This window comes from Magallana gigas, chromosome 5 (assembly GCF_963853765.1).
Source record: "Magallana gigas chromosome 5, xbMagGiga1.1, whole genome shotgun sequence".
Taxonomy (NCBI): domain Eukaryota; kingdom Metazoa; phylum Mollusca; class Bivalvia; order Ostreida; family Ostreidae; genus Magallana; species Magallana gigas.
The window spans coordinates 41176314-41202927 of record NC_088857.1 but is presented as its reverse complement, the minus strand read 5'-3'; the positions used below and the strand labels follow the sequence as shown (position 1 = coordinate 41202927).

Here is a 26614-nt window from a genome sequence, read left to right as displayed (position 1 = left end):
TCGGAGATTGTGTCCGATTGACCGTCTTCAGTGACCATGTTGTGATAATCTCGTGATATAACATGGAACCAATATCATTCTGTTCACTGTATATACAAGATGTCAATTTACACCGAGCTGATGAGAAAGATTAATTCAAGATTTAATGGTTTTACAATAATTATCGTGTAAAATGGTTGGCCCACATGGTTGCTTTTCAATTGAATCTAAAATTGAAAGACCGTCTGCCAAATTAATACCAAATTATATATAATATTTCTTCTTCGTAAACCAGTTGGCCAAGTGTAAAGTCTGAAAATGTTGGAAGGTATACATTTTTTATCAACAACCTTCTAACTGTTCAGAAACTCAAGAGTCTTTAGATTATTTTTTTTTTAGATTTGCTAGATAAATTATTTTAATCTGTATGGATGCCAAAGACCCTAACAAGCTGTATGCCAGTGTTGTTTCTTTACATGGGTATCGTTAATAAGGTGCTCCATAGATTTAGTAATCGATAATCATTCTTAATTTTCAAAGTCAGCAAAATGATGGGAAGATTTTTAAAAGACCGTGTAGCAATGAATGGACCTAGGGATAGGTCAAGGTTCCGCCATTGTATGACAGGGTTCGTTCAGCTACGGTCTGGGGCTTACAATCCGGTCAGATTCGAGCCGTGTCAGACACTGGCTCACCGGCGACACCGTGTGTTCACCAACTCTTGTCAAATGCATTGGCTCCGGAAAGTGCAACCAGCTCGACAGACAATGAACTTATTGAATTATTCGATTGTAGATAAGAAAAAAAATTAATTACTGTTGTCATTACGGATAAATAAAGCGCCTCTGTGAGCTTGACAATGGTTCATTAAACTGAACACAAATACGCCGATCTGGCAGGATATCGGAAACAAGATCGGGGGATATTGTTGTCCCTCGCTATTATCCTCTCCGATAGCCCCAGTCTCCGCGCCACGCCCAAACTACTCGCCTTTCCTTCTGGCAAACGACTTGCCGCACCCTTGTGCTTGAGTTCAGAACACGAGCATTTCGTGCTAATTACAGGGATCATTTTCAATTATTGCCTTCAAAAAAGATATAAGCTTATGATTTGGGATTATTAATTTTCATTCTTTTGTACCGTCCCTTTACATTAAGGTGTCATATCGCTCAATAATGACTATTAGGTCTTTACACACATTATAAATTCCCAATTCTTTTCGTTTCTAATTTATGGATAAAATGAAAACATCTTGAGCAGTTTTGTGACTGTTATGATTTTGCGCATTGTGCTCGAGTTTCTACTGTAATCAGGTGCTTACGATATCATAAACATCGCAATTCAGCTGGGGTAGATTATCCACGATTTAAAAGAAAATTCACTGCACATTATCGATACAACCACGTCCACCCATTTTGGAGATAATTAAAATAGATTAATTGTGCTTCATTATGACACCTTTACAATTCGAAACTCTGAACTTCTTTGTGGTTTCAATAATACTTAATGTTTATTTCCTAATTGCCATTCCATCAGATTTATAAAGCTCGTCAGATCTTTTCTCATTTTTCTGCATAATTTGTCACAAGGACAACACTATAATTGACGTTATTGATGTAACTTGCGAATAAATCCTTTTTGAGAAGGCCAAAATCATTTGAGGTCAAATTTTTTACCCATTTCTTGCAGCACAGTCGTGTTCAAAATTTAAGGAATTCTGCAATTATCGACAAAAACAGTTAAAAAACGGGGTACTTTTTCATTTGAAAATAGTTGAAGCCATTTTAATGCTTTAAAAGTATTTTCAAGTTTAAAAAATTGTGAAGTTTTATATATATATATGAATATATCGCGTGACAGATGTCTTACATTTTAAAAAAATGGAACAGAAGTATAGATAAGTGTCGAATGATGTAATTTATTTATCATCTGTAAGATATATTTTCTTGAGTAGCGTTTGGTTTACATATAACCATTCGTGACACACCGTTCAAGTATCTGTTGATATTGCTTCAGTGCGTCATTCAAATTGTTCCACTTGTCATAGAGTGACGCTTCCTTCTGCCAAAACACATAAGCCGGAATTTGTAAGGTTGATAACTGTCCGGTTTTCTCTTGTAATTTTAAGTTGAGAGCTTTGCTCTCTTCATCAATAATTCAGAGGTATTACAGATTTCTTTTGTTGTTGCACACAAGAATATTGGCATGGATTCTTCTCTAGAGAACTAATCCCAAAAGTGTCAAAGATACTGAAATTAATTTCTCCAACGTGTAAACAATCTGAATTTCTCCAATATTTATTTCGTAAATTTATTCGTTAATTTTCTACTTACTTTAACCCGTTTCCCAGCCGCGCCCAGCGTTAATCAATTGTTGAACAAAAGAGGATTTCTAAAGTGACATGTTTATTCGAGTACTTGAAAACTGATGAAATAACATAAAGTCTTGCCACTCTATACTTGAAAACAATGGTTTTTGGGATGTATTCCAAAATCGTAAGATATTATATGAATACTGCAGGGTTGTCTCCGGTAATTACAATGTGTGGACCTAAGTCAGCAGAATGCCACAGGCGCTCGATGGAAGGGTACGCAGAGTTCATCTATTGGAAACATCAGAGCGGTACATAGCTATCAAAAGGTCCGGTCTTGTCTTGGGTTTAGTCCTAATCGCGGAATCACTTCCGGTGGCGTGTGATGTTAGATGTCCACATGTAAAGTAAACACTAATACCTTCGTGTTCCGTCCTCGCGCATCCATGATGCATTTCCGGCTCTCAGATGTTAATGGTCAAGCGTCTTGTCCACCTTTATGGCTGACACAAACACCTGTGATGTTTTCTATATGTTTAATGTAGTCCAAAGGTTAATTGTACACTATCAAACGAAGAAAAACATATACAATACAATATGCTTAAGCTGCTATCAAAGGGATGGGCTTTGTTCAGAAACTGACAATCAGACTTACAACAGAGAAAGAAAATGACCAAGGGTCAAATTCATTTTATCAACTCTCTGTTTCATGTCGACTGATACATTATAATTACTCAAAAAATGTTAACATTTGCTTTCAAATGCTTTCAAATCTATTGATACGGTAAAGAATTTAATATCAAAGCATCCAAAATTATCGATCGGTGTCGCATATTGATAAGGAATTAATGATTTCAGATAAACTTTTGTTTTATTTTCTATTTATTAAGTGACTCGATAAAGTATGTCACATTTTTTAATTCTATAAAAAATATGGGCTTTCGGAGAGATTTATTATCACTTCACAGCTTACCAGAGCAGCATTCGATATCGTAGCCCACGTAGCTGCTAAGATCTTAGCAATACAAAAACCAATAATCTTTAATGCGACCACTTTACACCAAATATATTTATATTATTTAGTGACATTTTGCTCATCTGTTATTTGATGCACATTATCTGATCTCATCTCACCTGAAGAATATTTACATTCATATATCCACTTTGAATTTATTAAATTTAAATTTAGTGTAATACTATATTTCTTCATATGTTTACATTTAAAGTTTACATTTAAAGTCGATGACATTCAATATTCAATAACACACGACAGACCTGATCATGCCGTCATGAGTTCTGAAAAGATAAATTATTGTCAGATTTAATGAAATGTCTAAATAAACATAAACAATTTGATGTGTTCTTAAGAAAAATAATATTTAAAATATCTATCCTTTCTCAAAAAATAGTCTTCCCGGTAAAGTTTCTGCAATCACTAGTATGTGTTCATCCGCAGAAGCGCAGTAAGTGGCAGATTTTAAAGCTGTTTCATCTATTATTCATATCCATGGCAAAAAGCGTATATTTAAACACTAAATGCTTATTTTTGGATGTCGTCGGTCCTATAACACACAAAGGCTGTGCAGACAAATTGAATACCGCGCTTAAATGCAGTATGATAATTTGTCTGCACGGCCTTGGTGTGTTATAGGACCTACGACATCCAAACGTAAGGATTCCATGCTTTTTTGTTATACTTTCATGTTAAATACTGAAATCTGATTGGTTAAGACGCAGTTAATAATATTTACTATTACCCTCAGCGTTAGCAACGCACTTGGCAACGGGTAACATTAAAAAATGTTACATGCGCGAAAATTATGCGCGTACGGTTTGCTGTAGAATTCACGTTATTCCTATATAAAAGCAGTAAAATTTTCTTAAAATTTTTTAAAAAGACATTCAGTATAACAAAATAAATAGTGCCTGTTTGGGAGGATAACAGTTGAAATTGACACCCCTCGAAAACCATTGTCAACCTCCGCTTCGCGTCGGTTGACAATGGTTTTCTCGGGGTGTCAATTTCAACTGTTACCCTCCCAAACAGGCACTATTTATATAATATATATATATATGTATTTGTGTATGTTCGCTTTAAAGCCATTATATACGCTCTTAGTCGGGGACATGAAACATAGATGGACCAGCCATGTTAATATACTTGTGCTTATACGCCGTGACACAGCGAATTGTTTACAGGAAATTGAACGTCGCAGATTTCCACTGCAAACATAACGGGAAAATATGTACTGAATGTAAATAAAATGGCTTTAATACGACGATACACAAATATTCATACAAATAAACATAAAAATAAATATAGAAAATAGTATCGGGATTTATAATTGTAGTCGAAAAGATGCAGACCAGTAATTTATAGTGTATCATAAGAGATGATATCGGTTCAGTCAAAAATAGTGATGTTTACTTCTTGGCTATTTACCCGATTTTTTGCCATGCTGCAATTATCACATTCATGTTTGCAAGCGTGATCTTGACGATTCGATTCGAAGATTTTTGGTTTCCGGAAGCTTGAAATTTCAATAGTGACGAAATATGTATTATGACCCCCAAAAATAGTGTTAATTTATCTCCAAATAGCTTTAAAGTTGTTAATTAACTTTTTGGTTGTTGTATAAAAAAACATTGTTGCAATACTTTTATTTCTGGGTATTGCAAAGCTCTTTAATTTCTTCAACATTATTATGGCTAAGAAATGTTAAAGATACATGTTGTGCCCTTTGTGGGGAAATAATGAAAAATATTAAAATTTCACAAGATATTGAGCGAACAATCATATGGCCTCCATATCGAGACCACACTTTGATATATCTTTATATGTCCAGAAAAGTTTGACCCTTGACAGTAGCTGCAGGTCTGTAGCTTCCGGTCTGAAAAAAAAAGTCGAATAGACGACCTTGGAGCTACAATTCCGAGCGTGTTAAAAAGTTGCAATTTACTGATCACAAAAACTTGCGCTACTTTGGACTGATTAACTTTATTTTCACACAAAATTTATGAAAACAATTACAGTAGTACCATTAAATTTCTTAGACAATATACAGTTACTGATGCCGCCGCTCTGCTCGCCTTAGACTTTCTCTTAAACACGCAAACCGACCTTTGAAAAAGAAGTATGTTAAATTCGCGCGCAGATGGAAAGTCGTTAATTAAATTACATTAAAACACACTCAATAATTCACTTTACGGGGCTGCTGGTGATGCTGTTTAAAAGAATATCAGAGGCAAGTGACGATATCTGTAGTAAAATGCCCAATGAAATTTTTGGAATCGGATAATTGTACAGAATGTGTTCGGAAATAAGATAAGAATAAAATTAATCAGTCCAAATCTAGCGCAAGTTTTAGTGCGACGTAAATTAAAACTTTTTTTAAAGACGTACATGTAAGGAACTGTAGCTTCCGGGTCGTCCGTCCGTATTTTTTTTCCAGACCGGAAGCTACAGACTTGCAGGTACCTAATTCTAAGATTGGTGCCATTCAATTAAACAATGGTAAGCAAGATATTGAATAAGTAATAGTAATGTCATTACTCTCTGTCTTTATTTATAAATGTCAATCCTTTATCTTTAAAAAAAAATGTAAATCATACCCTTCATTTATTTTCGGAAGAAAAAAATCGAAGTACAGCGTATTCTCATCATTTGAATGGGCCATCTTAATAACGGAGTCTTAACAACCATGCTCCTTGATGGTTTTTTTTTTTAATTCAAATTATACATTTCTTTTAAGAGACGTATTTAATTGTTGCAAATTTTTTAATCAGTAAATATGAATTCTTAAGTAATATTTTACAATAATTTACGTTACATTAAAATTAATTGTAAGTTACCAGTCTGTGTATTTAAATAACAAAATGTCTCCTTTAAATATAGCAACACAAACTTTTGTAATATCATAAAAAGTAACTTTCTAGCGTAGCAAATTCTGACAATGACTATTTGATTTTACTACAATGAAATGAGAAAATGTTTGAGGCGATGTAGGTAAAAATTGTCGGATCTGATTTCATTCATATTTAAAAAAAAAATGACAGGTTCATTCCAAAGACCAAAATAATCAATTTTCAGAAAAATCGAATTATAGGAAAAATTATAGTTTTTGTGTCTTGTACTGCCTTAAAGTGACGTGAAGATTTGATTGAATAAAATCCGTGGTTCGTAATTCTTTCAGAATGTAAAGTTTAGGAGGCGTACACACATAATCCTGGATGTTATCGTTTCCGCGAATGTCATAGTCTGATTTCACAGATACCCAACCTTTAAGAGCGCTGTATGACCGTGGCCATTTTTAGACTTTATTAATCTCCTTGAGAAGAAGAGCTTTGTATGAGAATACAGGCCTAAAGCTAGAAAATATTGAAATGTCAAAGCTAAAATATATTGAACTCTTCTTCACTTAAAAGTCGTTTTTAAATAAATGACATTTATGGAAACTGCGTATCTCATGTTTAGTTGTTTTACTACGAAAAATAAAAATCAAAAAACACTAGCTTCATTAAAGGCAGTAGTGTTCGAGATCGAATTTTTTTTTTCTAAAAATAGTTTATGGCTTTTGATATCATATATAAAATTTCAGGATATATCTGATGTATATTTTCTTTACCTCATTAAATAATTTACATGCATTATTGACGCTTGGCAAATATCAACAACAGTATTTATATTTATTGTCAAATTAATCTTGTGTATGCGCGGGGGGGGGGGGGGGGGGGGGGAGTAAGCAAGATACTGGTCAAAAGAGCAATAACTCTATATTATCTGTACAGTTCAAGAACTATGCTGCTAAAAATCTATCGAAGCAAGTAAAAGTGCAGGTTAAACTTAACCTAATTTTTAGGATTTTGGTATGAAATAGTATTTCCATATAGTTGACACGTTTTAAGATGAATACGTCACACTTGATAATTTTGAAGTGTTTTTATAAAGATCTTTAGAATTAACGTACATTGTACACCTGAACACGCATCCAGTATTCGACATTTCTTTCTTAAGAATATTCTTCATCAAAAATAAACACGAAGAAATGTAGAAAGAAGGCTACACAATATTTTGTCACTGCAATTAGATATAAAACTGGTTGGAAAACGTAAATATTCATGTATATAATAAAAATTTATTTTATTTTTTTTTTTAAAAGAGGATTATAACCTTTTTTTCTTTTTTTTGAGACAGTAAAAAAATATTGAAAACTGATTTATAAATCATATCCGCCCCCTCCCCCACAAAAAAAAATTAGGTGGCAAAATATTTGTGTTATTTGCTTGTCAAAAATTGCGGTTAATCTCCGTCCTACTCCTCTTTGTAAATTAAACTGATGCAACGTGTCGCTTGAGTCTCGCATTTGTTGATGAGTGTCAAGCGACATTTGCCCCTCATTATACCTTTGCGATATTTGTGTTTAATGGAAACTCGTGTGGTCATTTAGATAAGTAGTATTTTCCCCGAGCTCTGTCTACAGCGTCAAAACTGATCTGTACGACCCGAGTTGGAAACCGCTTGGGTATTTATAGAAATCTGTGATAAAAATGAATAATTTTTATTAAAATATTGTGATTTTATTTTGAATATGATGTAATGTCATTCATATGGCAATGTGAGAGACTCAGAATGTCCTACATATCTCGAGTATTCTAGCCGAGCCGAATTTCGCCGAGCTAGATAACAAACGCAAATAAATCTAATCTACCGTTAATCAATTTAGTATGGGTCGTCTTAATCATGGAATGATAGTGACAAACATCTTAAAAAAGTTTATAGAGTTTGAAGTGTCAAGGAAAAGATTTTCTCAATATTTAATTTAGTGTAAATCTACTAAGTTTCTTGAAATTCTATTCATTCAGTGAAGTTTCTTTGATCAACTTCTGGACAGTAGTATATTTAACATTGGCCAAAACTTGATTTTGATTTTAAAAGGGACAAAATCCCAGAAAATTACAGCTAAATGAATTTTCTGCAATAATGTATATCTACACATTATGTCACAATGAACTACATGGACAACGTTTCTTGAATTTCTAATCAACATGTTAGAGGAGTTGCCATGATAAAAAAATAACCTAGATTGACGGACGGGACAGTTCAAAACATTATACCCCATTGGTTATAAAATGCATCTACTATACAACAAGAATTCAATGTGACAGTTTTTGTATTTTGTTTTTCTTTTATTATCCAATTTTGACTCTTTTTGAGGGATTAAAATCAAAGTCAATGTCTAAATCATCTAAATCATCATTGTCCCCATTGTCCAACTTAAATAATGGAGACTTTAGAGACTGAACTTTAGTTAACCATGATGGACCTGAAGTCAGAGATTTTACAGCACTGCTGTTTAATTTCTCTGGAACCGATAGTTTTGTAGATTCTGGAGAATTCAGTAAGTCGTCTAGAGAATCATTCATGTTTGTCACTGTTTTCTTATCCACTCTAAAAATATTTTTGGAATATGGCTGTTGTTTTTCATCAAAACTCTGAGATAGTGCCTCTCCTTTGGTTGTCATAGTTTCACTGTATCCACTCAATGGACCTTGGTTTTCTTTACTCTGCGGTTTATTAAAGCTTTTATCACTATTATCACTAGTATCTGTGGAATCTGTAGTTGCCTCTATCCTTTGAAATTTCTTTAGTTTGGTTAGTGTAGATGGAGAAATTCCCTTTTTATTATCTGATTCTTCATAAGAATTCCCAACAACACATGATTCTTGTAAGGAACTATCCCCTGCACTGTTTTTTTGGGGACTTCTTGTTTTTTTATTTCTTTGCTGCGATGCTTTTTCCTCATCATGGACACCATGTTGAACAGATGTTTCTTTTGATTCACTACATGTATCTTTTTGTGCCTCCATCATCTGCTTCAAATTTGTAACTAAATTTTTGTTCTTTTGTTTTCTAATCAACATTTTGTGATCTCTGTCTTTCGTATAAACCAGTTTTCCAACTTGTGTTTCAGATTTTTCAACATTTTCATCCTGATCATGTCCACCATTTTCTTTATCTTGTACCTCCATAATCTGTGCTGTGGAAACAGGAGAAGGGATCTTCGGATTAACACTGGTCAAAGAACAGGTGACTTCAGATACATCAAATGACCTCCTTGGTTCAGCAGATGGAATTTGGGTCGAGGTCATTGGCCGATCGTCTGACTTTGGGGACCCATAATCCTCTACAGTGCTTAAATTGAACAGATCCTGGAGGGACGTATCACACACTTTGTCCTCAGTTCTAAACAGTTTATTACTGATTTGCTGGCTTTTCTTCCCTTCATCTTCATTATTTTTGTCTTGGGACATCAACAACTGATTGCCTTGCTGTTGTTTCGGATATTGTTCAGTTTGTTGCTTTATTTGCTGTATACATGTATTTGTTTCTTGTGCTTGTGTGTTAGAAGCCTCTTCTGTTTTAGCTTCCTCAAGAACTGTTATTCTTTCAATTTCTTGTTGCAGAAGATCTGGTAAATCTAATCTGTTTAAAACCAGGTCAGCTACAATAAAAAGTAAATGCAATGCAGCAAAACTGAAATATAATAAGCAAAGATATTATCAATAGCAAATTTAGGGCTACATTAAAAATTTGTTAAAGCGAATTCCTAGGAACCAGAGGATTTATTTTGCAAAATACTTGATTTTAAGTTTCACATTGAAATATTATTTTTTAAAAATCCATGAAAATCACCTGTCTTAACTTGGTTTACATTTTCAATTGAAATTATTTTCCACAGAGAAAATCTAGTAAGGTTCCTTCATTTTGAAATTTACACAATTATTGAAGAGCAAATAGTCTTAAAATATTATTCATTAAAATATTGAATGATATCAGAATACATGTGTACATACCTTGCACTTTGTATTCCTCAATGGCATCCTCAGGAAAAGCAGTATGTAGAGCATTAACACCACCAAGTAGAGCAGCTCCCTTCAATACAAAAAAATCTCATACAGTTACACTTTGATATAATTTCATTTTTCAAAATTTTCCCAAACCAGAATACTGTAGATTCCTAATTAAATGCGAGGAATTAATATCCGCGTAAAAAATCACGAGAAGCAACCCTTGCTGATTTTAAAATCTCGCTTTTATTTGTCAGACAGTTTTGAACTATAGGATATTATTACTAAAAATTGGTGCTCATGATTTTATATTCTAGCGCTTTGATCCTAAACAGCAGAAGTGCGGAATTAAGTATTCGCATAAAATAAGGCATTTACAGTAGCTTATTGTATACAGTTGTTTTTGCCCCATGTAAATTTTGCCCTTCTACACTAGCAAACGGTTTTGCCCTGTCTTGAATTCACCCAGACAGAGTTGTGTTTAAAGCAAAATATTATGAGACAGTGGAATTCACTTAGTCCTAAATTTACCCACTGACAAAGAGGTCAAACGGGCAAAAACAAGACGGGGCGAATATTTTCCTGTATACAGTATGTGATACATGGGGTATTGATTACCTGCATGGTGGACTCCATCAGAGTGACAGCGACAACAGCATCCTCCACAGTCACCAGGTCTCGGAACATCAGCCGAGCATGGGCTGTGCGATAGTCAAACCAGATATTTAACCAGTTTAATGGAGAAACAGTAATGGCACTGTTAACTTTTGACTTTGTTTTGCATGCTTACATGTAACAATCAGCTCTAGTATTTAAACATAGCGGTGTGTGGATGATAAAACAACTCTAAACTTGATAGCGTGGAAATCATTTCATAGTTAGCAAAAACTTTTACACACCTTGTGAAAGTCGAATCATGCTCTGTAGAAGACGCATCGTGGTTCTGGCGGCATTGCGGTCGTCAGCTGACCTCTGTGCCTTGTAATACTGACCGAGTACCCTGTCAAATAATACTATACAATGAGAACTAGGTCTTCACAAACAGAACCAATGTGCATTGCTCGTAACTGTTATTTCCTAGATTTTGTGATTAAAGACCATAATACATCATCATGTCAAAAGCAACCTTTTAGCTCATTATCAACTTTTGATGCATCTCTGCAACATAAATTTTGACAGGATAAGACAAAATTACAGTCTAATGGAAAAAACCACCGCTGTACATCACAAGATTTTATTGCCTTAGACTATAGAGCACATAAAAATTAAAATCATACAACTTTGAAGTGCTGTCAATTCAAAAGGTCCTATAATTCAAAGACCACTGTATTAATCACCTAATGGCATCTGCAGTCAGTTCAGGGTTGATGGTTTTTATCAAAGAAAGATAAGCCTGCATTTTCTCCATACTCCAGACTGCCTTTGGATCAACATCACCTGCAATAGAAACTGCCTTTTACAGGAAAATATTCATTGTAAATCCAATATTGTTTCAAAAGATATATACTGTACATGAATAATATTTAGCGTGTACGATACAGTATTTGGCAGAAAATCATTTTTCAACAAACTAACGTGGATTTGAATTAATTTTTCTGAATGTGCCTATTCTATAAAGATTTTGCAATGTACATGTACTTGATTTAGCAGAAGCGGTTTTCTGCCAAAAGCGCTAAAAAGAATACACAGCCAAATGTAATACTTTTACAGTATAAAGAAATGAATCAAAAAACCAGTAAAAAAAAGTTCATATTAAAATCGTTATATTCTTTAAACATAAGAGGTACTAATTTAGTTTTGGTTGCTTACTTTCAGCAAGAAATGATAATTTTTTTTCTATTTTAAAGGTTGTGAGGGAGGGGTAAAAATAAATTACTGAGAGTCTTCATAACTGTAGATTTCTTATTAAATCCAAGAAATTAATGTCCACGTAAAATTCCAGAGAGGCACATCTTGCAGATTTTAAAATCTCGTTTTTATTTTTATACAGATGTAAACTAAATGAAGCTATGATAGAAATTCGGTGTTTGTGATTTTTCATTCTCGCAATTTGATGCAAAACAGTTGAATGTGGAATTAAATACTTGCGTAAAATAAGAAATCTACAGTAAACGACACTTTGTACAACCTAAGGGGTCCTTGTTTTCTAGGATGAAGCTGGAGACCACTCTGTCCCATTCCTCATTCTGGGAGTCCAACATTACAAGGACAAGGTCAAATCTACTGAGGAGAGGGCTGGCCAGGGCGATGTTCACACTTAAACTCTGTCACAGAACACAAAAAAGAACTGATACACTCTGAGCAACAGGGTACATGTTCATCAAATATTAATTGTTGTATTTATTGGTTATACTTTATACATTAGAATTAAAAACCAGCAGTTGATATTTAAACTATGAATGAATTGCACCATCACTTTCACTACTGAAAGCACGTGTATTCAAGAATGATTAGATTGATTGATCAGTCCCCCAAAAATTTTGAAAAAGTATAATTTAGTATAATAGTAATCTACCTGATTAGGGTCATATTGTCCTTTAGGATTAGTTGCTGCTAAAATAGTGGTGCGGGTATCCAGCTTACACACCATACCAGCCTGTAATAAAAAAGGGAAGGAACTTTGTGGTGAAAGCTCTCAAAAGAAACACTGGACTCTTTACACAGGAAAAATTGCTATCCCTTAACATACTTTTATTTTCTTAAACACACTATTAAAATATGTAAACAATTTCTATAGGCGATTCATACAATATATACTGCAATGACTATTCAATGGCAGCCACTTGTGAGTCTAAATACATGAACTCAGCACACCTAATTTTTACTTCATCATCTCACCTTGGCCACACTGATTGTCTGTTGTTCCATTGCTTCATGGATACTGGCCTTGTCGTGTTCTCTGATACTGCTGAATTCATCAATACAACACAAACCTCCATCCGCCAACACAAGAGCTCCAGCCTCTAGCTGCCACTCGCCACCGTCCTAATGAAGGGGATCAACGATAAGACACGGGTCAAAATCAGTGCTATAACATCATGTCATAAAATCACTCTTCCCTCAAACACTTATAATTTCATTTTTTTTTTTATTATTTCATAGATTTTATCAACGGGATTAGCGACAAGCTCTTATAACATATGACTATGAGTTCTTCTCTTGAACTTCACTTTATTTGAAATTATTTTCGATTTTTTTTTTCACTATTCAGATGAGCTTTAAAACCAAACTGTTTCAAAATTGTTTTCATTACTTCTTTGATTCTTCCCATTCAGATGACCATAACACCCAACCCATGTACTATGAACTCTGACCTTGACAGCTGTCACTGTCAGTCCAGCACTGGTACTGCCTATCCCAGTCGTCAGCACTGATCTTGGCGTTATCTTGGCAGCATACTTTAAAAACTGAGATTTCCCTGTTCCTATATTTTAAGCAGTCATTCAATAAAAGTTCCAAGAATTTGTAATATCAGCTAAATATGTCTAAATTCAAAAATAAAAAATCAACAGATTTTTAAAAAAATTTACCTTCTGAATTTAAAAACAATGAATTTCATCATCGACTCACACAGTATAAAAGGAAAACTGTTTTTTGTTACATTATCTAACAAGTGTTTTACTGACCTGGATCTCCTACCATCAGCATGTGGATTTCTCCCCGAACTCGAGTGCCTGACTCGTCCACACGCTAACACAATAATGAAAGTAAAAGGAGCTAAGGAAACATTTTGAAACAAATTTAATGAAAATACTGGAGAACTACAGGTAGTTATTTTCTACAGATACAAATATTTGCATTTTTACAGAACAGGTGCAAATATATATTTCTAAATAAATATAATACCGTAATTAATGCAATTCCTGAACAAATCAATTGGATACTATCTATTGAAATATAGGTACAAAGAAATAAATATATTTAGTATAGACATCACCACTCGGTGACCACTCAGTGATTATAAGTTCAAACATCTACGGTAATTCTACATGTAGGTTGACTACTGAGTGCTTCCAGTCTTACCTGTACCCCTCCGGCTAGCACCAGAGCCACAGCCAGTTTGACCACATACAGACCATACACCTGGGGACATAGACTGGCCAGTATCCGATTCCTGGCACTCAGGGGATCATTTCTATTATCTTCCCAAAATTTCATGATCTCTGACTTCTAAAATTCAAATTCCAAACACATGTGATTTTTCCTTGAATATTTACAGTAAGTACAATTAATAAGAATAGTTTATGCAGTCTGTTCTGTACTTTGGAATTTTCAATTTTGTTATCTTTTTTGGGGGGAGGGGGGAGTTGACCAATAACCTACCAGCTCCTGTGTGACCAGGACAGTGTTTCTCTGTTCGTTAGTGACCAGGATGTGTTTTGCCTCCAGAACCATCTCTATGTCACAACGAGAGTCAACAGCTGATGAACGCCATCTTCTTCTAACTGTTCCACTGTGAACAATAACAATACATTGTGTAAAGTGTACACAAATCAATTTACATGCATTATTTTAAAAAATTGTATCTAACATTCTTCTTCAATATTTTCTAAATAATGCCAGAAGGTTACATTTTTTTACTTTTGAAGTACTAGTACACAGACAATATAATCATGAATTATCTCAAAACTGTACATAAGCATCTACTTGTGAGAGATTGTGAGAGACAGACAGAGACATAGACAGAGACAGTGTGAGACATAGAGAGGGGGTTGCGAGTATTGTGAATACAAGTGTATAAGTTTATTTACAACAATCTGTTACCTACCAGATGATTACATCATCACCCGCTTTACATTTATCCACGAGGTCGTCCAGAACCACCACCCACATTGACCTTGGAATGGTCCCCACTGCCAGACGCTGCACTTGTTCCTGAATTTTTATCTCCTGGTAGTTCCGACACTTCTGGGGCTGACCACCTAGAATACATCTACGCACTGAATCAATCTGTTGGTCTCAATGCCTTTACCTCAATACTCCAGTAAATCAGGTAGACCTGTCCATGATTTGATAACTCAGCTTTTACATTATTGTTCAAGTATGTACTTTTTTAGAGTCACTGTTTACTTGCATCTAATCATTAAGCAAGCTCACACTGTTAGAAATAACGGTATATGCCAGTATCAGTAGGAGGTGTAAAATTTGAGTATAAAATTATATGCAATCTTGTACATGCATTAAATTGAAAGTTTTCAACCCTGTAATAATAAAGTTTTGATAGTAATGCATACACATGACATTGTACATGTAGAACAGGTTACATATAATTGCATTGGTAGGGTAGTAAACATACCTGTATCACACAGTGGGGTAAAGTTTGTAGAGTTACAGGTCTCATTGGAACACTTGCTAGGTTTGGCAAGATTGAAAAACTGTTCTAAGTCTGCCTATTATCAAAAGTAAGTGCAAAAGATTGATATATTTTTGGAGATCTAACTTTGACATTATAGAACATATTTATAGCAATTTTTGTTCCATAAACTTTAAAATTCATCATTTTACATATTTTGTAAATAATTCAAATGTTTGGTTGGTATTGTTCAAATTCATTAGATGCCCTCTAGCATATGGGCACTCCATCATTATGTAAAAATATGATTAGTCATTTACCTGGACCGAGCACACATTTCTACACTTGGTGCACAGGAACTCTCTCTCATGCTCCAACATTTTCATAACTGTAGTTCTTATTACAGTTCCTGTTGACCAAAAAAAATCATGAGCATTTTAATTTCTACAGTCTTAGTCATTTTGTAACTTCAGCTGTGAAAATAAATATGGAATCAAATATTCCCTAGTTTGAAGATTTAAAGATATCAGAAATAAATTGATCACTTACTATAATAATAATTGATTGATGTGAATGAATAGTTGCACTTGATACAAAATCAAAATTTGGTTAAATATGAGAATTCCATTTTATTCAAGAAATACCGGTATCAACAATTACACTGGCTTGCAACCATTTCTCACCAAGTACCACTTCTCACCACTGCATTGTTACATCACTTTTCTTACACCGGTATAATTTTATGTGTTAATAAAACAATGGCGTATCAATGCACTGGCAAGAAATGGTACTTGGCAAGAATTGGTCTCATGCCAGTGGTGCTTTATATTTGCTATGAGCATTATTTTGCTGCTTTATTCTCATTGAAACTCAAGATTTTTTTTTCAAATAAAGGTCGGCACGATAAATACAGACCTGTAATGGCCAGAAAGCTTCCAACATCTCCTGCCCTGGGTACAGAAGTTCTGTGTAGTTCTGGACAAACTGGAAGGGACATAACTCGAGCATGGATGTTCTTCTTTACACCCTTTAAATTGAAATTCATTTTCACATGTTAATAGCAACATACATGAATACTTAAAAAAAAAAAAATTAAACTTATAAAGAGCAGGTGATTATATATTGAGAGTGACAGACTCTGTAGTACATCATAATCAAATGTTTATGTTATGGGTATCTGTATTTGTCAGCAGGCAGCATACTATTTTGCTCACAAGGATCTTGATTCTTAAGTTCTTTGTATACTTTTAGGGGCTTTTTTAAATACATACTAGTATAAGAAGGACTTGTAATTATTCTTATCTAATTATTTTTTTCATCAATTAGGATGATGTGGGCAACTCCAAAAAATTAATTAACATTATTCTTTAAAACAGGCTACCTGACATTATCCTATATCATACATGAATTTCTCTGGTTGATTTAACCCCTGGGTATGTTTCATTATTTACAAATGGCTACTAGACATTTTACCATGTCTTCTTTCTGTAGGTGTGTTTCCATGATGACGCTCTGAGCCTCCAGAAGGGCAAGGTCAAAGAAGTTCAAGGTCTTCTCCGGGGAGGACAACAATACGTCACAAACCATCATGTTGTTCTCAAAGAGGGTCAAGGCACTATACAGATAAACAAATGACATCGATATAACAACATCAGAGGCTATGAATATAATGTAAATACCTAAGTTATTTTATGTGAGTACTTAATTCTGCGATTCTACTGTTTTGTATCAAATCGCGAGAATATAAAATCTCGAGCATCAATTTTTTTTTTAATTTCCTATAGTTCAAAACTGTCTGAAAAATAAAAGCGAGATCATTAAATCTCGCGATTTTATGCGTAAACTAATTTCTCGTGTTTAATTAGGAATCTACAGTAATAATGAATTTGAAACATGATAAACTCTCTAATCAGCTATGAATCATTGCTGACTCTACAAATTTATTGCTGCATTGTTAACTACGGTATTCTGTCTTCCTTCAAGTCAAGGTGAAATGTACATGTGTTACAGTAAGACTGCCTGGTGTACAATAAACTAATGAAGAGCAAACAATCAGAACTTACTTTACCGAGATGGAAAAATGGTCGTTCTGATCCTCATGAAGGAGTACATTAACCAAGTCATCTTTGTGATGCTCCAAGGAGAACGCCAACAATGCATCTATATGACCAATATGATAAATGAAAAAATTCAAGACAGCGTTGACTTTTAAAAAAGATGATACTATACTTAATCCCTTTTAATTTAGAGCAAAATTACCCAGAATCCTATTTCAATGTTGTAATTCCTTCATTGAGACTTCATTTTGTCGACTAACCAGGCAACAGCAGTCTAGATACATAAATTTTTGTCATGATTTGAATGTCAGATGAATGAAAATACCCATGTTTATGTTGGTAGTTCTGTAACTTTGGCCCTTTTATTCTGTCCCTTATGTTTGTTTGTCTGGCTTCAAAATCATATTTTTACTATTGCTTTTGAAAAATTATTGGTAAATTTGTTGAGCTCGACATGCATGTTCAACATGTTCAACTTACTATCTACTTTTGCCTGGTAATGGCACCAACCACTGCTTGTAAAAAGCTCAAAAATTGAATGTTTATAAAAAATAAAAACTGATTAATCATTATTAGACACTTGTGATGCAAGATTACAAAATCTGGTGGTTGTGCATTCCATTCTCTTATTGTATGCAAGAAGAATGAGAATTTTCAATGGTCACTATAGTCAGGGACGTATATACGTCCCTGCTATAGTGCACAGTGGTTGTAAGAAGGCAAGGTTGTAAGAGTGCCTATACTGTTCTGGACAGTACTGTGCCTGTTACACACATGGGGTCTATTAAACAGTCCTTTTCCAGAAAGATTTGTGTTGGTTTCTGATACATTTGAGTGGTAGGATCTGAATCAAGTCAGATTGTATTGTTGTTACAAGATGGGAATCATATCAGAAGATATTGACAATTACAACAGGCATGTAGCATCAGGGGACTGGGGGCTGATTCCCCACTCTAAAAAAAAAAGTCTTTCTCGCAGCAAACATTTTTGTATACTGTACATAAACTTGATAAAGTTAGAGTTGCCCAACCCCAACCCCCACCCCCCATTTGTCAGGAAGCATGACAAAAATTGTGTGCCTGTACAACCAGGCAACCAGAGATTAATGGGATTAGCAACAGATATCTGCTGATTATTCTCTTTTGAGAAAAGGACAGACATAGCCTAGACACATGCCTGTCCACTTCTCAAAATGGAATTATCTGCTGATCTGTGTATTGGTATTTATTGGTGTATGTATGTACATCTCCAACATATCCCACAAGTAGTTTATATATACCTTTCAATTCTTTGCATTGATCGCAAGAAGAGTCTTCCACTTCCATTCTCCTATTTTCGAGATATATCACGAAATTAAAGACAAAAACAGTTTACATACTTTCATTATTCGCGCGCAGATAAAAGATAAACAAAACCCGTGCCGCAGAACATTCCGGAAAAATCTAGAAGAACATATTTTATTTATTTTAATGATAATGAAAAAATTAAAAGAATTATGATCATCTAAATGAGAAAGAAAAACTGAACAAATACATGTATCACGTCTCTATCGTTTATCCATGATCACCTTTGACTTTGTTTACATTCTAAAAATAGACATGGAATTTTCTGTGTAGTACACGTGGACGATTGATAAAGATGATGAAATTATAAACAGCGCAAATACGATGTGTGATGAAACTTTTAGCCAATGAAGTTGAAACACACTAAAGTTCAACAGTATATATACCCTAAATATTACCTTTACTTTAATTCAGCTTGAACTTATAAAGAATAACATTCAACATTTTAAATCTTGGGATCATCGACTAATATTTCTAAAAGGTACGTAATCTAACTTCACTGTAATAAAAATGAAATTCGCATCCAGGCCTATTTATTGTAACGTACCATATTAAATGTACATAACAATGTTAATTTTTCTTTCTAATCACGAAGTATTATCTGAAACCCATTTTTAAAAAACTCTGTTAAATTGATACACATCATATATATATTTTTTTTAATTTTATCAAAACAGGTTGTAATAATTTAGAGGGCATCTATAGAAGCTTGAGATCCACATACAGAATTTTAAAACAGTCAGGAACTACAAAGATATTGAGATCACATTTTAACAAGCTTGACAATGGAGAACCAGAAGAGAAGAGCGCCTATGATACATATAGGTCCTATGATCCTGTTGCCCCTACTAGCCCTGGCGGCTTCAGCCGCCACCCCCGGGGACGGACCAGACCCCGTCATAGGTATAGATCTGGGCACCACGTATTCATGGTAAGCGGTTTACTTTTTGTTACAATAATTAACCGATCTTGTCATGCATTTTGTATTTAATTTGAAATAATAGATCGATACCAACTAGGTATAAATTTTTAAAATGGATTACATCGACATCATAGTAATGGAATTGTCATGTTATTTAAACGTGCAATAAAATTACATTTTCGTGTAATAATGTTACATTTGTGTGTTTAGTTCAAGATTCACAAAGGCTTATTGTTCTATTTAACTTTTAAGTACCAATACTATTCTGACATGCATGTACATATGTGTATTTTTCAAATGAACTAAAAATATCTTATTTATGATATCTACATGTATGTAATTATTTTTTTCGAACCATTCCATCGTTTTTGAATTATTTCAGTGTTGGCATATTTAAAGACGGACACGTTGAAATCATCCCGAACGAACAAGGAAATCGAATTACTCCATCTTACGTTGCATTCAACGCTGACGGGGAGCGACTTATCGGGGATTCCGCAAAAAACCAGCTGACGTCCAACCCAAAGAACACCGTCTTCGACGTCAAACGGTTCATCGGGCGAGAATGGGATGACCCCATGGTTCAAAAAGACGTACAGTATTATCCCTTTAACATAGTCAAGAAGAACAACAAACCATATGTACAGGTTCAAATTGGCGGGGAAGAGAGGATGTTTGCTCCCGAGGAAATATCCGCCATGGTATTAGGCAAGATGAAGGAAATAGCCGAAGGGTACCTTAAGCACAACGTGACGAAGGCAGTAATTACTGTCCCAGCCTACTTTAACGACGCCCAGCGCCAAGCCACAAAGGATGCCGGGACGATAGCAGGATTGGATGTCCAACGAATTATAAATGAACCGTGAGTTGTCTTCCTTTATTCCATCAACCTTCACACAAAGCAAAGAAATCTTCGATATTATGAGTATTTTAAATAATTTATGAAAACTATAATTTTCATATGATTTAATTTGCAGAACTGCAGCTGCCATAGCTTACGGGTTAAACAAAAAGGGCGGAGAAAAGTCTGTATTAGTATTTGATTTGGGAGGGGGTACCTTCGATGTTTCCCTATTGACCATAGATCAGGGTGTGTTTGAAGTCGTAGCAACCAGCGGGGACAATCACCTTGGAGGGGAGGACTTTGATCAACGAGTCATGGATTTCCTGGTCAAGAAACACAAGAAAAACACTGGCGTAGACATCAGGTTAATTAATTCAAAATTACATGTATAACGTCTATAAAGTCTACTATCTAGAGTCTCAAAAATATTGAAACAAATCTTCTCCAATTCTCACATGTAATTATAAGATCTTGCAGATCTCGACTTACAGTTCATTTGACTTAAAGATGATTCATTATAAATACCAACATTCAAAACTAGAATTAAATGTCGTAAAATTATACTAGTACATTCTGCAAAACTTTCACGATTTATTAACATTCATTTCAATTTACAGGAAGGATAATCGCGCCATGCAAAAACTGCGCCGTGAAGTCGAGAAAGCCAAACGAACACTGTCCTACCGCCATGAAACACGGATAGAAATCGAATCTCTGATTAACGGTCAGGACTTTTCACACACGCTCACAAGGGCCAAATTTGAGGAACTCAATATGGTAGGTTCTAAATTTGTAGTGAAAATTATAGATATACAGCGTACACTTCATTTGACAGGGTATATTTATATCTACGTGCTGTATATTAAAACATGCATTTTGTTTCATATAGGACTTGTTCCGATCAACATTGAATCCCGTGAAAAAAGTTTTAAAAGATGGTGACACGAAGGCATCAGACGTTGATGAAATTATTTTAGTGGGAGGATCCACACGCATTCCTAAAATTCAGCAACTTGTCAAGGACTTTTTCGATGGAAAGGTAATGAAATAATTCACAGCTGGCACGTACAATATGTTAAAAACACGTGGTAAAACGTTGTAATGTTTGATTTGAAAAAATAGCATTGTGATGTTTGAAATTTGTGTTGTTTCTTCCTCATCAGGAACCAAGTCGCGGTGTGAATCCCGATGAGTCGGTGGCGTATGGGGCCGCCGTGCAGGGGGCGGTACTGAGTGGGGCTGACCAGGTCGGTGACGTACTGGTGGTTGACGTCAATCCACTCACCCTGGGGATAGAGACAGTGGGCGGGGTCATGACCAAACTTATTCCTCGCAACTCACCAATTCCCAACAGAAAATCGCAAATATTCTCGACGGCTGTCGACAACCAACCGTCCGTAACCATTCAGGTATATGAAGGAGAAAGAACAATGACGAAAAATAACCACCTCCTGGGAACATTCGAGTTGACTGGCATACCCCCGGCGCCGAGAGGAGTACCCCAAATCGAGGTCACGTTTGAAATTGATGCCAACAGCATATTGACCGTGTCGGCAGAAGACAAGGGGACCGGAAGTAAGAATAAAATCACGATTCAGAATGACAATAACAGGATATCCCCAGAGGAAATAGAAAAAATGATAAAAGATGCGGAAACCTTTGCGGAAGAGGACAAACGGGTGAAAGAAACCGTGGATGCTAAGAATGACCTAGAACATTTTGCTTATTCACTGAAAAATCAGATCAGTGATAAGGGACAGCTAAGTGAAAAACTAAGTGAAGATGATAAAAAGGTCATCCAAGAGGCTGTAGAGTCCACGATTAGCTGGATTGAATCTCATCCTAGTGCCGAACTCGATGAACTCAAAGAAAAGAAATCAGAGTTGGAGAATATTGTGCAACCAATCACAAGCAAACTTTACCAAGGAAATTCGGGTTCAAAATCCGAGGACCGGGAGGATCTGTGATGACGTCATCGACCATCCGCAATCTGTGATTTCATACAAACATTGTCATTAACTCTGTGTAGTGTGTTCATTCATCGTCATTCATCGATATCCACAACTCCTTGATCTCTCTTGAGTCTTTCAGACAGAGTTCACGTTTGTTCATGTGTTACATAACTTAGTTACTTGTATATGCAAAGATCCGTTTCCCCTGTACTTATGTTGTTGGTTATTTATTTACACAAACGTGTAAATATTGTTTTACAATAAAATTATTAAAAATACACGATATTTGAATTATTATTGTTTTAGACAGGTTAATAACTATTTTTTTAAAACTCGAAATGTTTAAAACACAATTCATATCAAAATGATTGTGCACAGCAAATCATTTGAAATTAATTTATGAGTTTATTTATTCCTCGTTCAGAGGTTACATATACATCAAGGGGCGCATTAGTAGATTAACTATATATTTCAAATTGAGCTGGTTTGATTTGAACATTTTTTATGGTATATAATTAAAATACATATGCAAATGGTTCGGACACAAGTTCTAACAACTTACTAGGTCTTTACCACTGAGCTGGAATATAAAAACATGAAACAATTTTTTTTAACGAGAAAATATTTAAAAACAAATTACTTACCGTAATGGAACAAGGGAATGGAAAACGGAAATTGCGTTGCAAATAAACAATAAAAAATGCATTGCAAATAAACGTATGTTTAATAAAAAAAACCATCATGCATACTGGTTTGTAATAAGATTTCATAATGAATAATACTACGTTTCCTTTCTTGGTTGTAAACACTTGAAATCGGTATTTTAACTACCGATGTGATCAGTCCAAAGCAACATTGTTTCAGTAAAGAAAAAGAAACATCGTCATTTATTGAAAAGACGCAGTATATTATGTTGTTTGTTTACCCTTGCACTAACAAAGAGTTTTTAACATTTGATGGTAAAAAAAAAACCCAATATACTAGTAAATATATATATACTAGTATATGTTATCTGTATGTGTTTACGTCTACTCCATCAAGGGCACATAATTCTGCATTACTAGTAATATTGTCCATGAAACAGTGTCTGGGGGAAAATAGGAGAAATAGCAAGCAATGAATTAAAAAATAACAAGTCTGTACTTAGATTTCTTTTCCTTTAAGGGTTGTTCGCAAATTCTGGTGATAAAGGGTTATTTCTATGTACATTATTTGACAATGTTTTATTTGTTTTTTAGTCACAAGAAGGAGCATAAGGAGTTGAAGATCAATTAGCTTGTGCATCCCTTACTCCCTTACGTTGTAAAAAAAAAAACAGAGTTCAAAGGTCATTTGTTACATAATTGCATGTAGTATTTTGTGGTGTTTCCCCCAAACTTTCGAACTGTTTCGAGTCTGCACGTATTAGCTCTTTCAAGTGGGTGCACACTGTGAATTCATCCTCCAACATCTCGACCCTAGTATGCAAAAATGTTGGTGTGGCAGTTATTTGCTCAAAAACGTTTGAAGATTGCAATTGTATTTTTAACTAATTCAAGTTAGGAAGGTGAATTTATACATTTATTGATCCACAGTAGTTATCAGTATAACTATATCAAAGAATCTTGAAATGCTCGTACGTCATTGATGTCATCTTGCCAGTCATAATCATTTCAATGTTTAATAATTTCATAGAAATATAAACAAAAGTTAAGCAATTAATTCACGAACGAATCGCACAAGCGATTCAACGGGCTCAGTCCTGAAAAGTTAGTGAGCATAGACCGCTTTGTTGTAAGATTTGAAATGGCTAATATATATAAATACTCCTCTTAAATTCTTATCAGAGTGGCTTGTTGATGGGAGGGAGTCTATATTTATAATCTAATGCAAGGGAAGTCTTCAGGAATTCGGAAGTTGAATTAGTTATCCAGGTGAAAACCTCGGATTTTATGAATGGCCCATGTGATTAGGTCGACGGTTGCCCTCAGTCCTGTGTTATTGTTTACTTCTTTGCTGTCTGATCGTTGCTTCATTACATTCTGCTTTGCTATTATAATGTATCAATGTTCTAGCCATTTAGCATTGCCCCTAAGCACTAAACACACAGGTTATTAACTTAAATATATATGAATGTATAAATTTTGCAGTTAAAATTGTCTTTCCATAGTCGAAATGCAAGTCTTCAAACATCCATGCATTCAAGAATATACATCATATCACATTCAAAGACTGAAAAAGACGGATGCATGCAAAAATATTTAAAGATGTTTGAATTTTTATACCTTGTTATCAATTTCAGAGTCAATATAACCCCAGTTGGAGAAAATGAAGGTGACGCGACTATTTTTAGTGTATCCAAGACGTCATACTTTCCCGTTTCACAACTTAGAAGGGAAATTTCCTATCATTTCAAAATTAATCTCTTAGTTCCGAATAAACGGTAGTTCCTGTTTCTCTGGCTTTATAAAAACCACTTACCACGTTAAGCTCTTTTTATTTGGATGACTACGATTTGTAAAGACATGATGCTTTTATTAACTTTGGTAAGTATATGGATAATGAGCATTTTAATGATGAATAGTTGATAACTTAGTTACTAATGATCACCTATAGATTTAGCTGATGTAACTTATCTCTAGTACTATTCGTTTGTTGTTGTTGTTGTTGTTTGTTGTACATCTCAGCTCAGCAAGATTTGCTACCCATTCTTTATAACCAGTTATAACACCTAGTTTTATATGCATTTTTTCTTCAGACCTCTGGATATCTATTGCAATTGGTTTATTCAAGAACGATACCCCGTCTTTGCAATGAAGCCCAGTTAAAAGAATATCTGGATCGGATGAACAACGAGACCTTTCTTTCCTCGGGAGGGTACCAGTTCTTTGCACATGAGACCCCTCTCCCAAATCTCAATCCATCGTACAGGTGCCACGACCTTCAGACAGAGGACTCAGATCTCTTGCAGGATAGATCCAGCTGCCCATGGTATTACATCTACCAAAAAGACCCATTGAGATTCCCGCGCTTTATTTTAAACGCTCACCCAAAGCATGGTGGCTGCTACGCCAACGACAATGGCCTTCCCAGGCATTGTAGAGACCTTATTAATGGCGGACCCAATCCAAACGGCGTCTGCGAAAAATTTGAAATTGAAGTTTTGACGTTTAAAAAAAAGTCTGTATTTGACCATTGTTATACAGTTGAGGAGAAACAAAATATAACTCTTGGGTTTGGTTGTGTTTATCGAAGGATGCAAATCGTGCCATCACAAAGACGTAATAAGTTTGTCAATTTGACATAGTCGGCAGCGAAACCGGAACCGGAAGTTAGAGTACGGTGCATCCGTCCATTTACTGAAACAGTATTATGTGTCTACAGTATTCAAACGAAATGGATATCTTGTTTAAAATTTGAAACTTGTTGGAATTAGTTTTAAACTAACTGTCCAGGACATCAGAAGACTTAAAATGTTTTCAAATTTTCATTATTGATATTCGTTTAATATTGAAATTGCTTGATGTATGTGAAAAGCAATGTAAAAGCAAAGACTCTTCTGTTCTAGTAGAAAAGAGGACGTCTTCAAAATGTTACACCTGTCCCTAGGATCATATAAAATCTTCGACTTAAGTCAAATGTCAATGATTCGTCAGATACTCAAAGACTTTAAATCAACACTAAAACTATGTATATCTATTAATATCAGAAACACCCCTACATTACATTTCAAATGTTTGCATGTTCTTTTAACGTTAAATGCCAAGTCTCCATTTGGACTTTAGACAGTTTCATGAACCTGGGACTAGGAAATTACTCTATCAATAGGCGTTTAAAGGCCCACATGAGATTACACTATAAGTATTGTATCATCTGATTTCATAATATGACATTGTATCTCCTCATTATGTATAATAAATCATTTTGATGTTTAATCCGGTGTTCAGCGATGTTCACGTGTACATGTATATTTTCTTTTTTTATAACGTCTGTCTCCGTTTACTCTTGAATTCTAAGCATCTTTCCGGATTAGGATTATTCTTCTAAGTTCTTCTCAAAAAGAAATTTTCGACAGTCCCGTCCGCA

At 34.7% G+C, this 26614-nt stretch overlaps 2 protein-coding genes across 3 annotated transcripts; one reads left to right on the top strand and one right to left on the bottom strand.

The window, feature by feature from the left end:
* Positions 1–8449: 8449 nt before the first annotated feature.
* On the bottom strand, positions 8450–23282 carry LOC105323262 (uncharacterized). 2 transcript variants are annotated; one of them, XM_066085445.1, is made up of 20 exons: positions 23194–23282; positions 18768–18817; positions 17495–17591; positions 16905–17046; positions 16347–16458; positions 15752–15840; positions 15435–15528; positions 14907–15060; positions 14462–14591; positions 14162–14308; positions 13765–13828; positions 13453–13562; positions 12977–13123; positions 12654–12734; positions 12267–12402; positions 11476–11575; positions 11038–11138; positions 10757–10839; positions 10145–10223; positions 8450–9792 (listed from the first exon to the last, which is right to left on the bottom strand). In XM_066085445.1, the coding sequence occupies exons 1-20, from the start codon at positions 23253–23255 to the stop codon at positions 8480–8482; spliced, it is 3291 nt and encodes a 1096-aa protein (XP_065941517.1). In that variant the 5' UTR covers positions 23256–23282; the 3' UTR covers positions 8450–8479. The 2 variants fall into 2 exon arrangements, with proteins under 2 accessions (XP_065941517.1, XP_019920811.3); XM_020065252.3 differs by lacking the exon at positions 23194–23282 and having other exon boundaries at positions 18768–18902.
* LOC105323261 (endoplasmic reticulum chaperone BiP) lies at positions 19083–22827 on the top strand. The gene is made up of 7 exons (XM_011422329.4): positions 19083–19312; positions 19509–19762; positions 20136–20615; positions 20731–20961; positions 21215–21374; positions 21487–21636; positions 21761–22827. The coding sequence occupies exons 2-7, from the start codon at positions 19617–19619 to the stop codon at positions 22562–22564; spliced, it is 1971 nt and encodes a 656-aa protein (XP_011420631.3). The 5' UTR covers positions 19083–19312; positions 19509–19616; the 3' UTR covers positions 22565–22827.
* Positions 23283–26614: the final 3332 nt, after the last annotated feature.

Bases quoted from the DNA above. Each gene is read 5' to 3' on its own strand.
- LOC105323261 (XM_011422329.4), top strand. From the start codon at position 19,617: ATGGAGAACCAGAAGAGAAGAGCGCCTATGATACATATAGGTCCTATG. The intron at 19,763-20,135 runs GTAAGCGGTTTA...GAATTATTTCAG, and splicing joins CTGGGCACCACGTATTCATG to TGTTGGCATATTTAAAGACG. The intron at 21,637-21,760 runs GTAATGAAATAA...CTTCCTCATCAG, and splicing joins AGGACTTTTTCGATGGAAAG to GAACCAAGTCGCGGTGTGAA.
- LOC105323262 (XM_066085445.1), bottom strand. From the start codon at position 23,255: ATGCATTTTTTATTGTTTATTTGCAACGCAATTTCCGTTTTCCATTCC. The intron at 12,735-12,976 runs GTGAGATGATGA...TTTTTATTACAG, and splicing joins AGACAATCAGTGTGGCCAAG to GCTGGTATGGTGTGTAAGCT. The intron at 11,139-11,475 runs GTGATTAATACA...ATTATTTGACAG, and splicing joins CTGACTGCAGATGCCATTAG to GGTACTCGGTCAGTATTACA.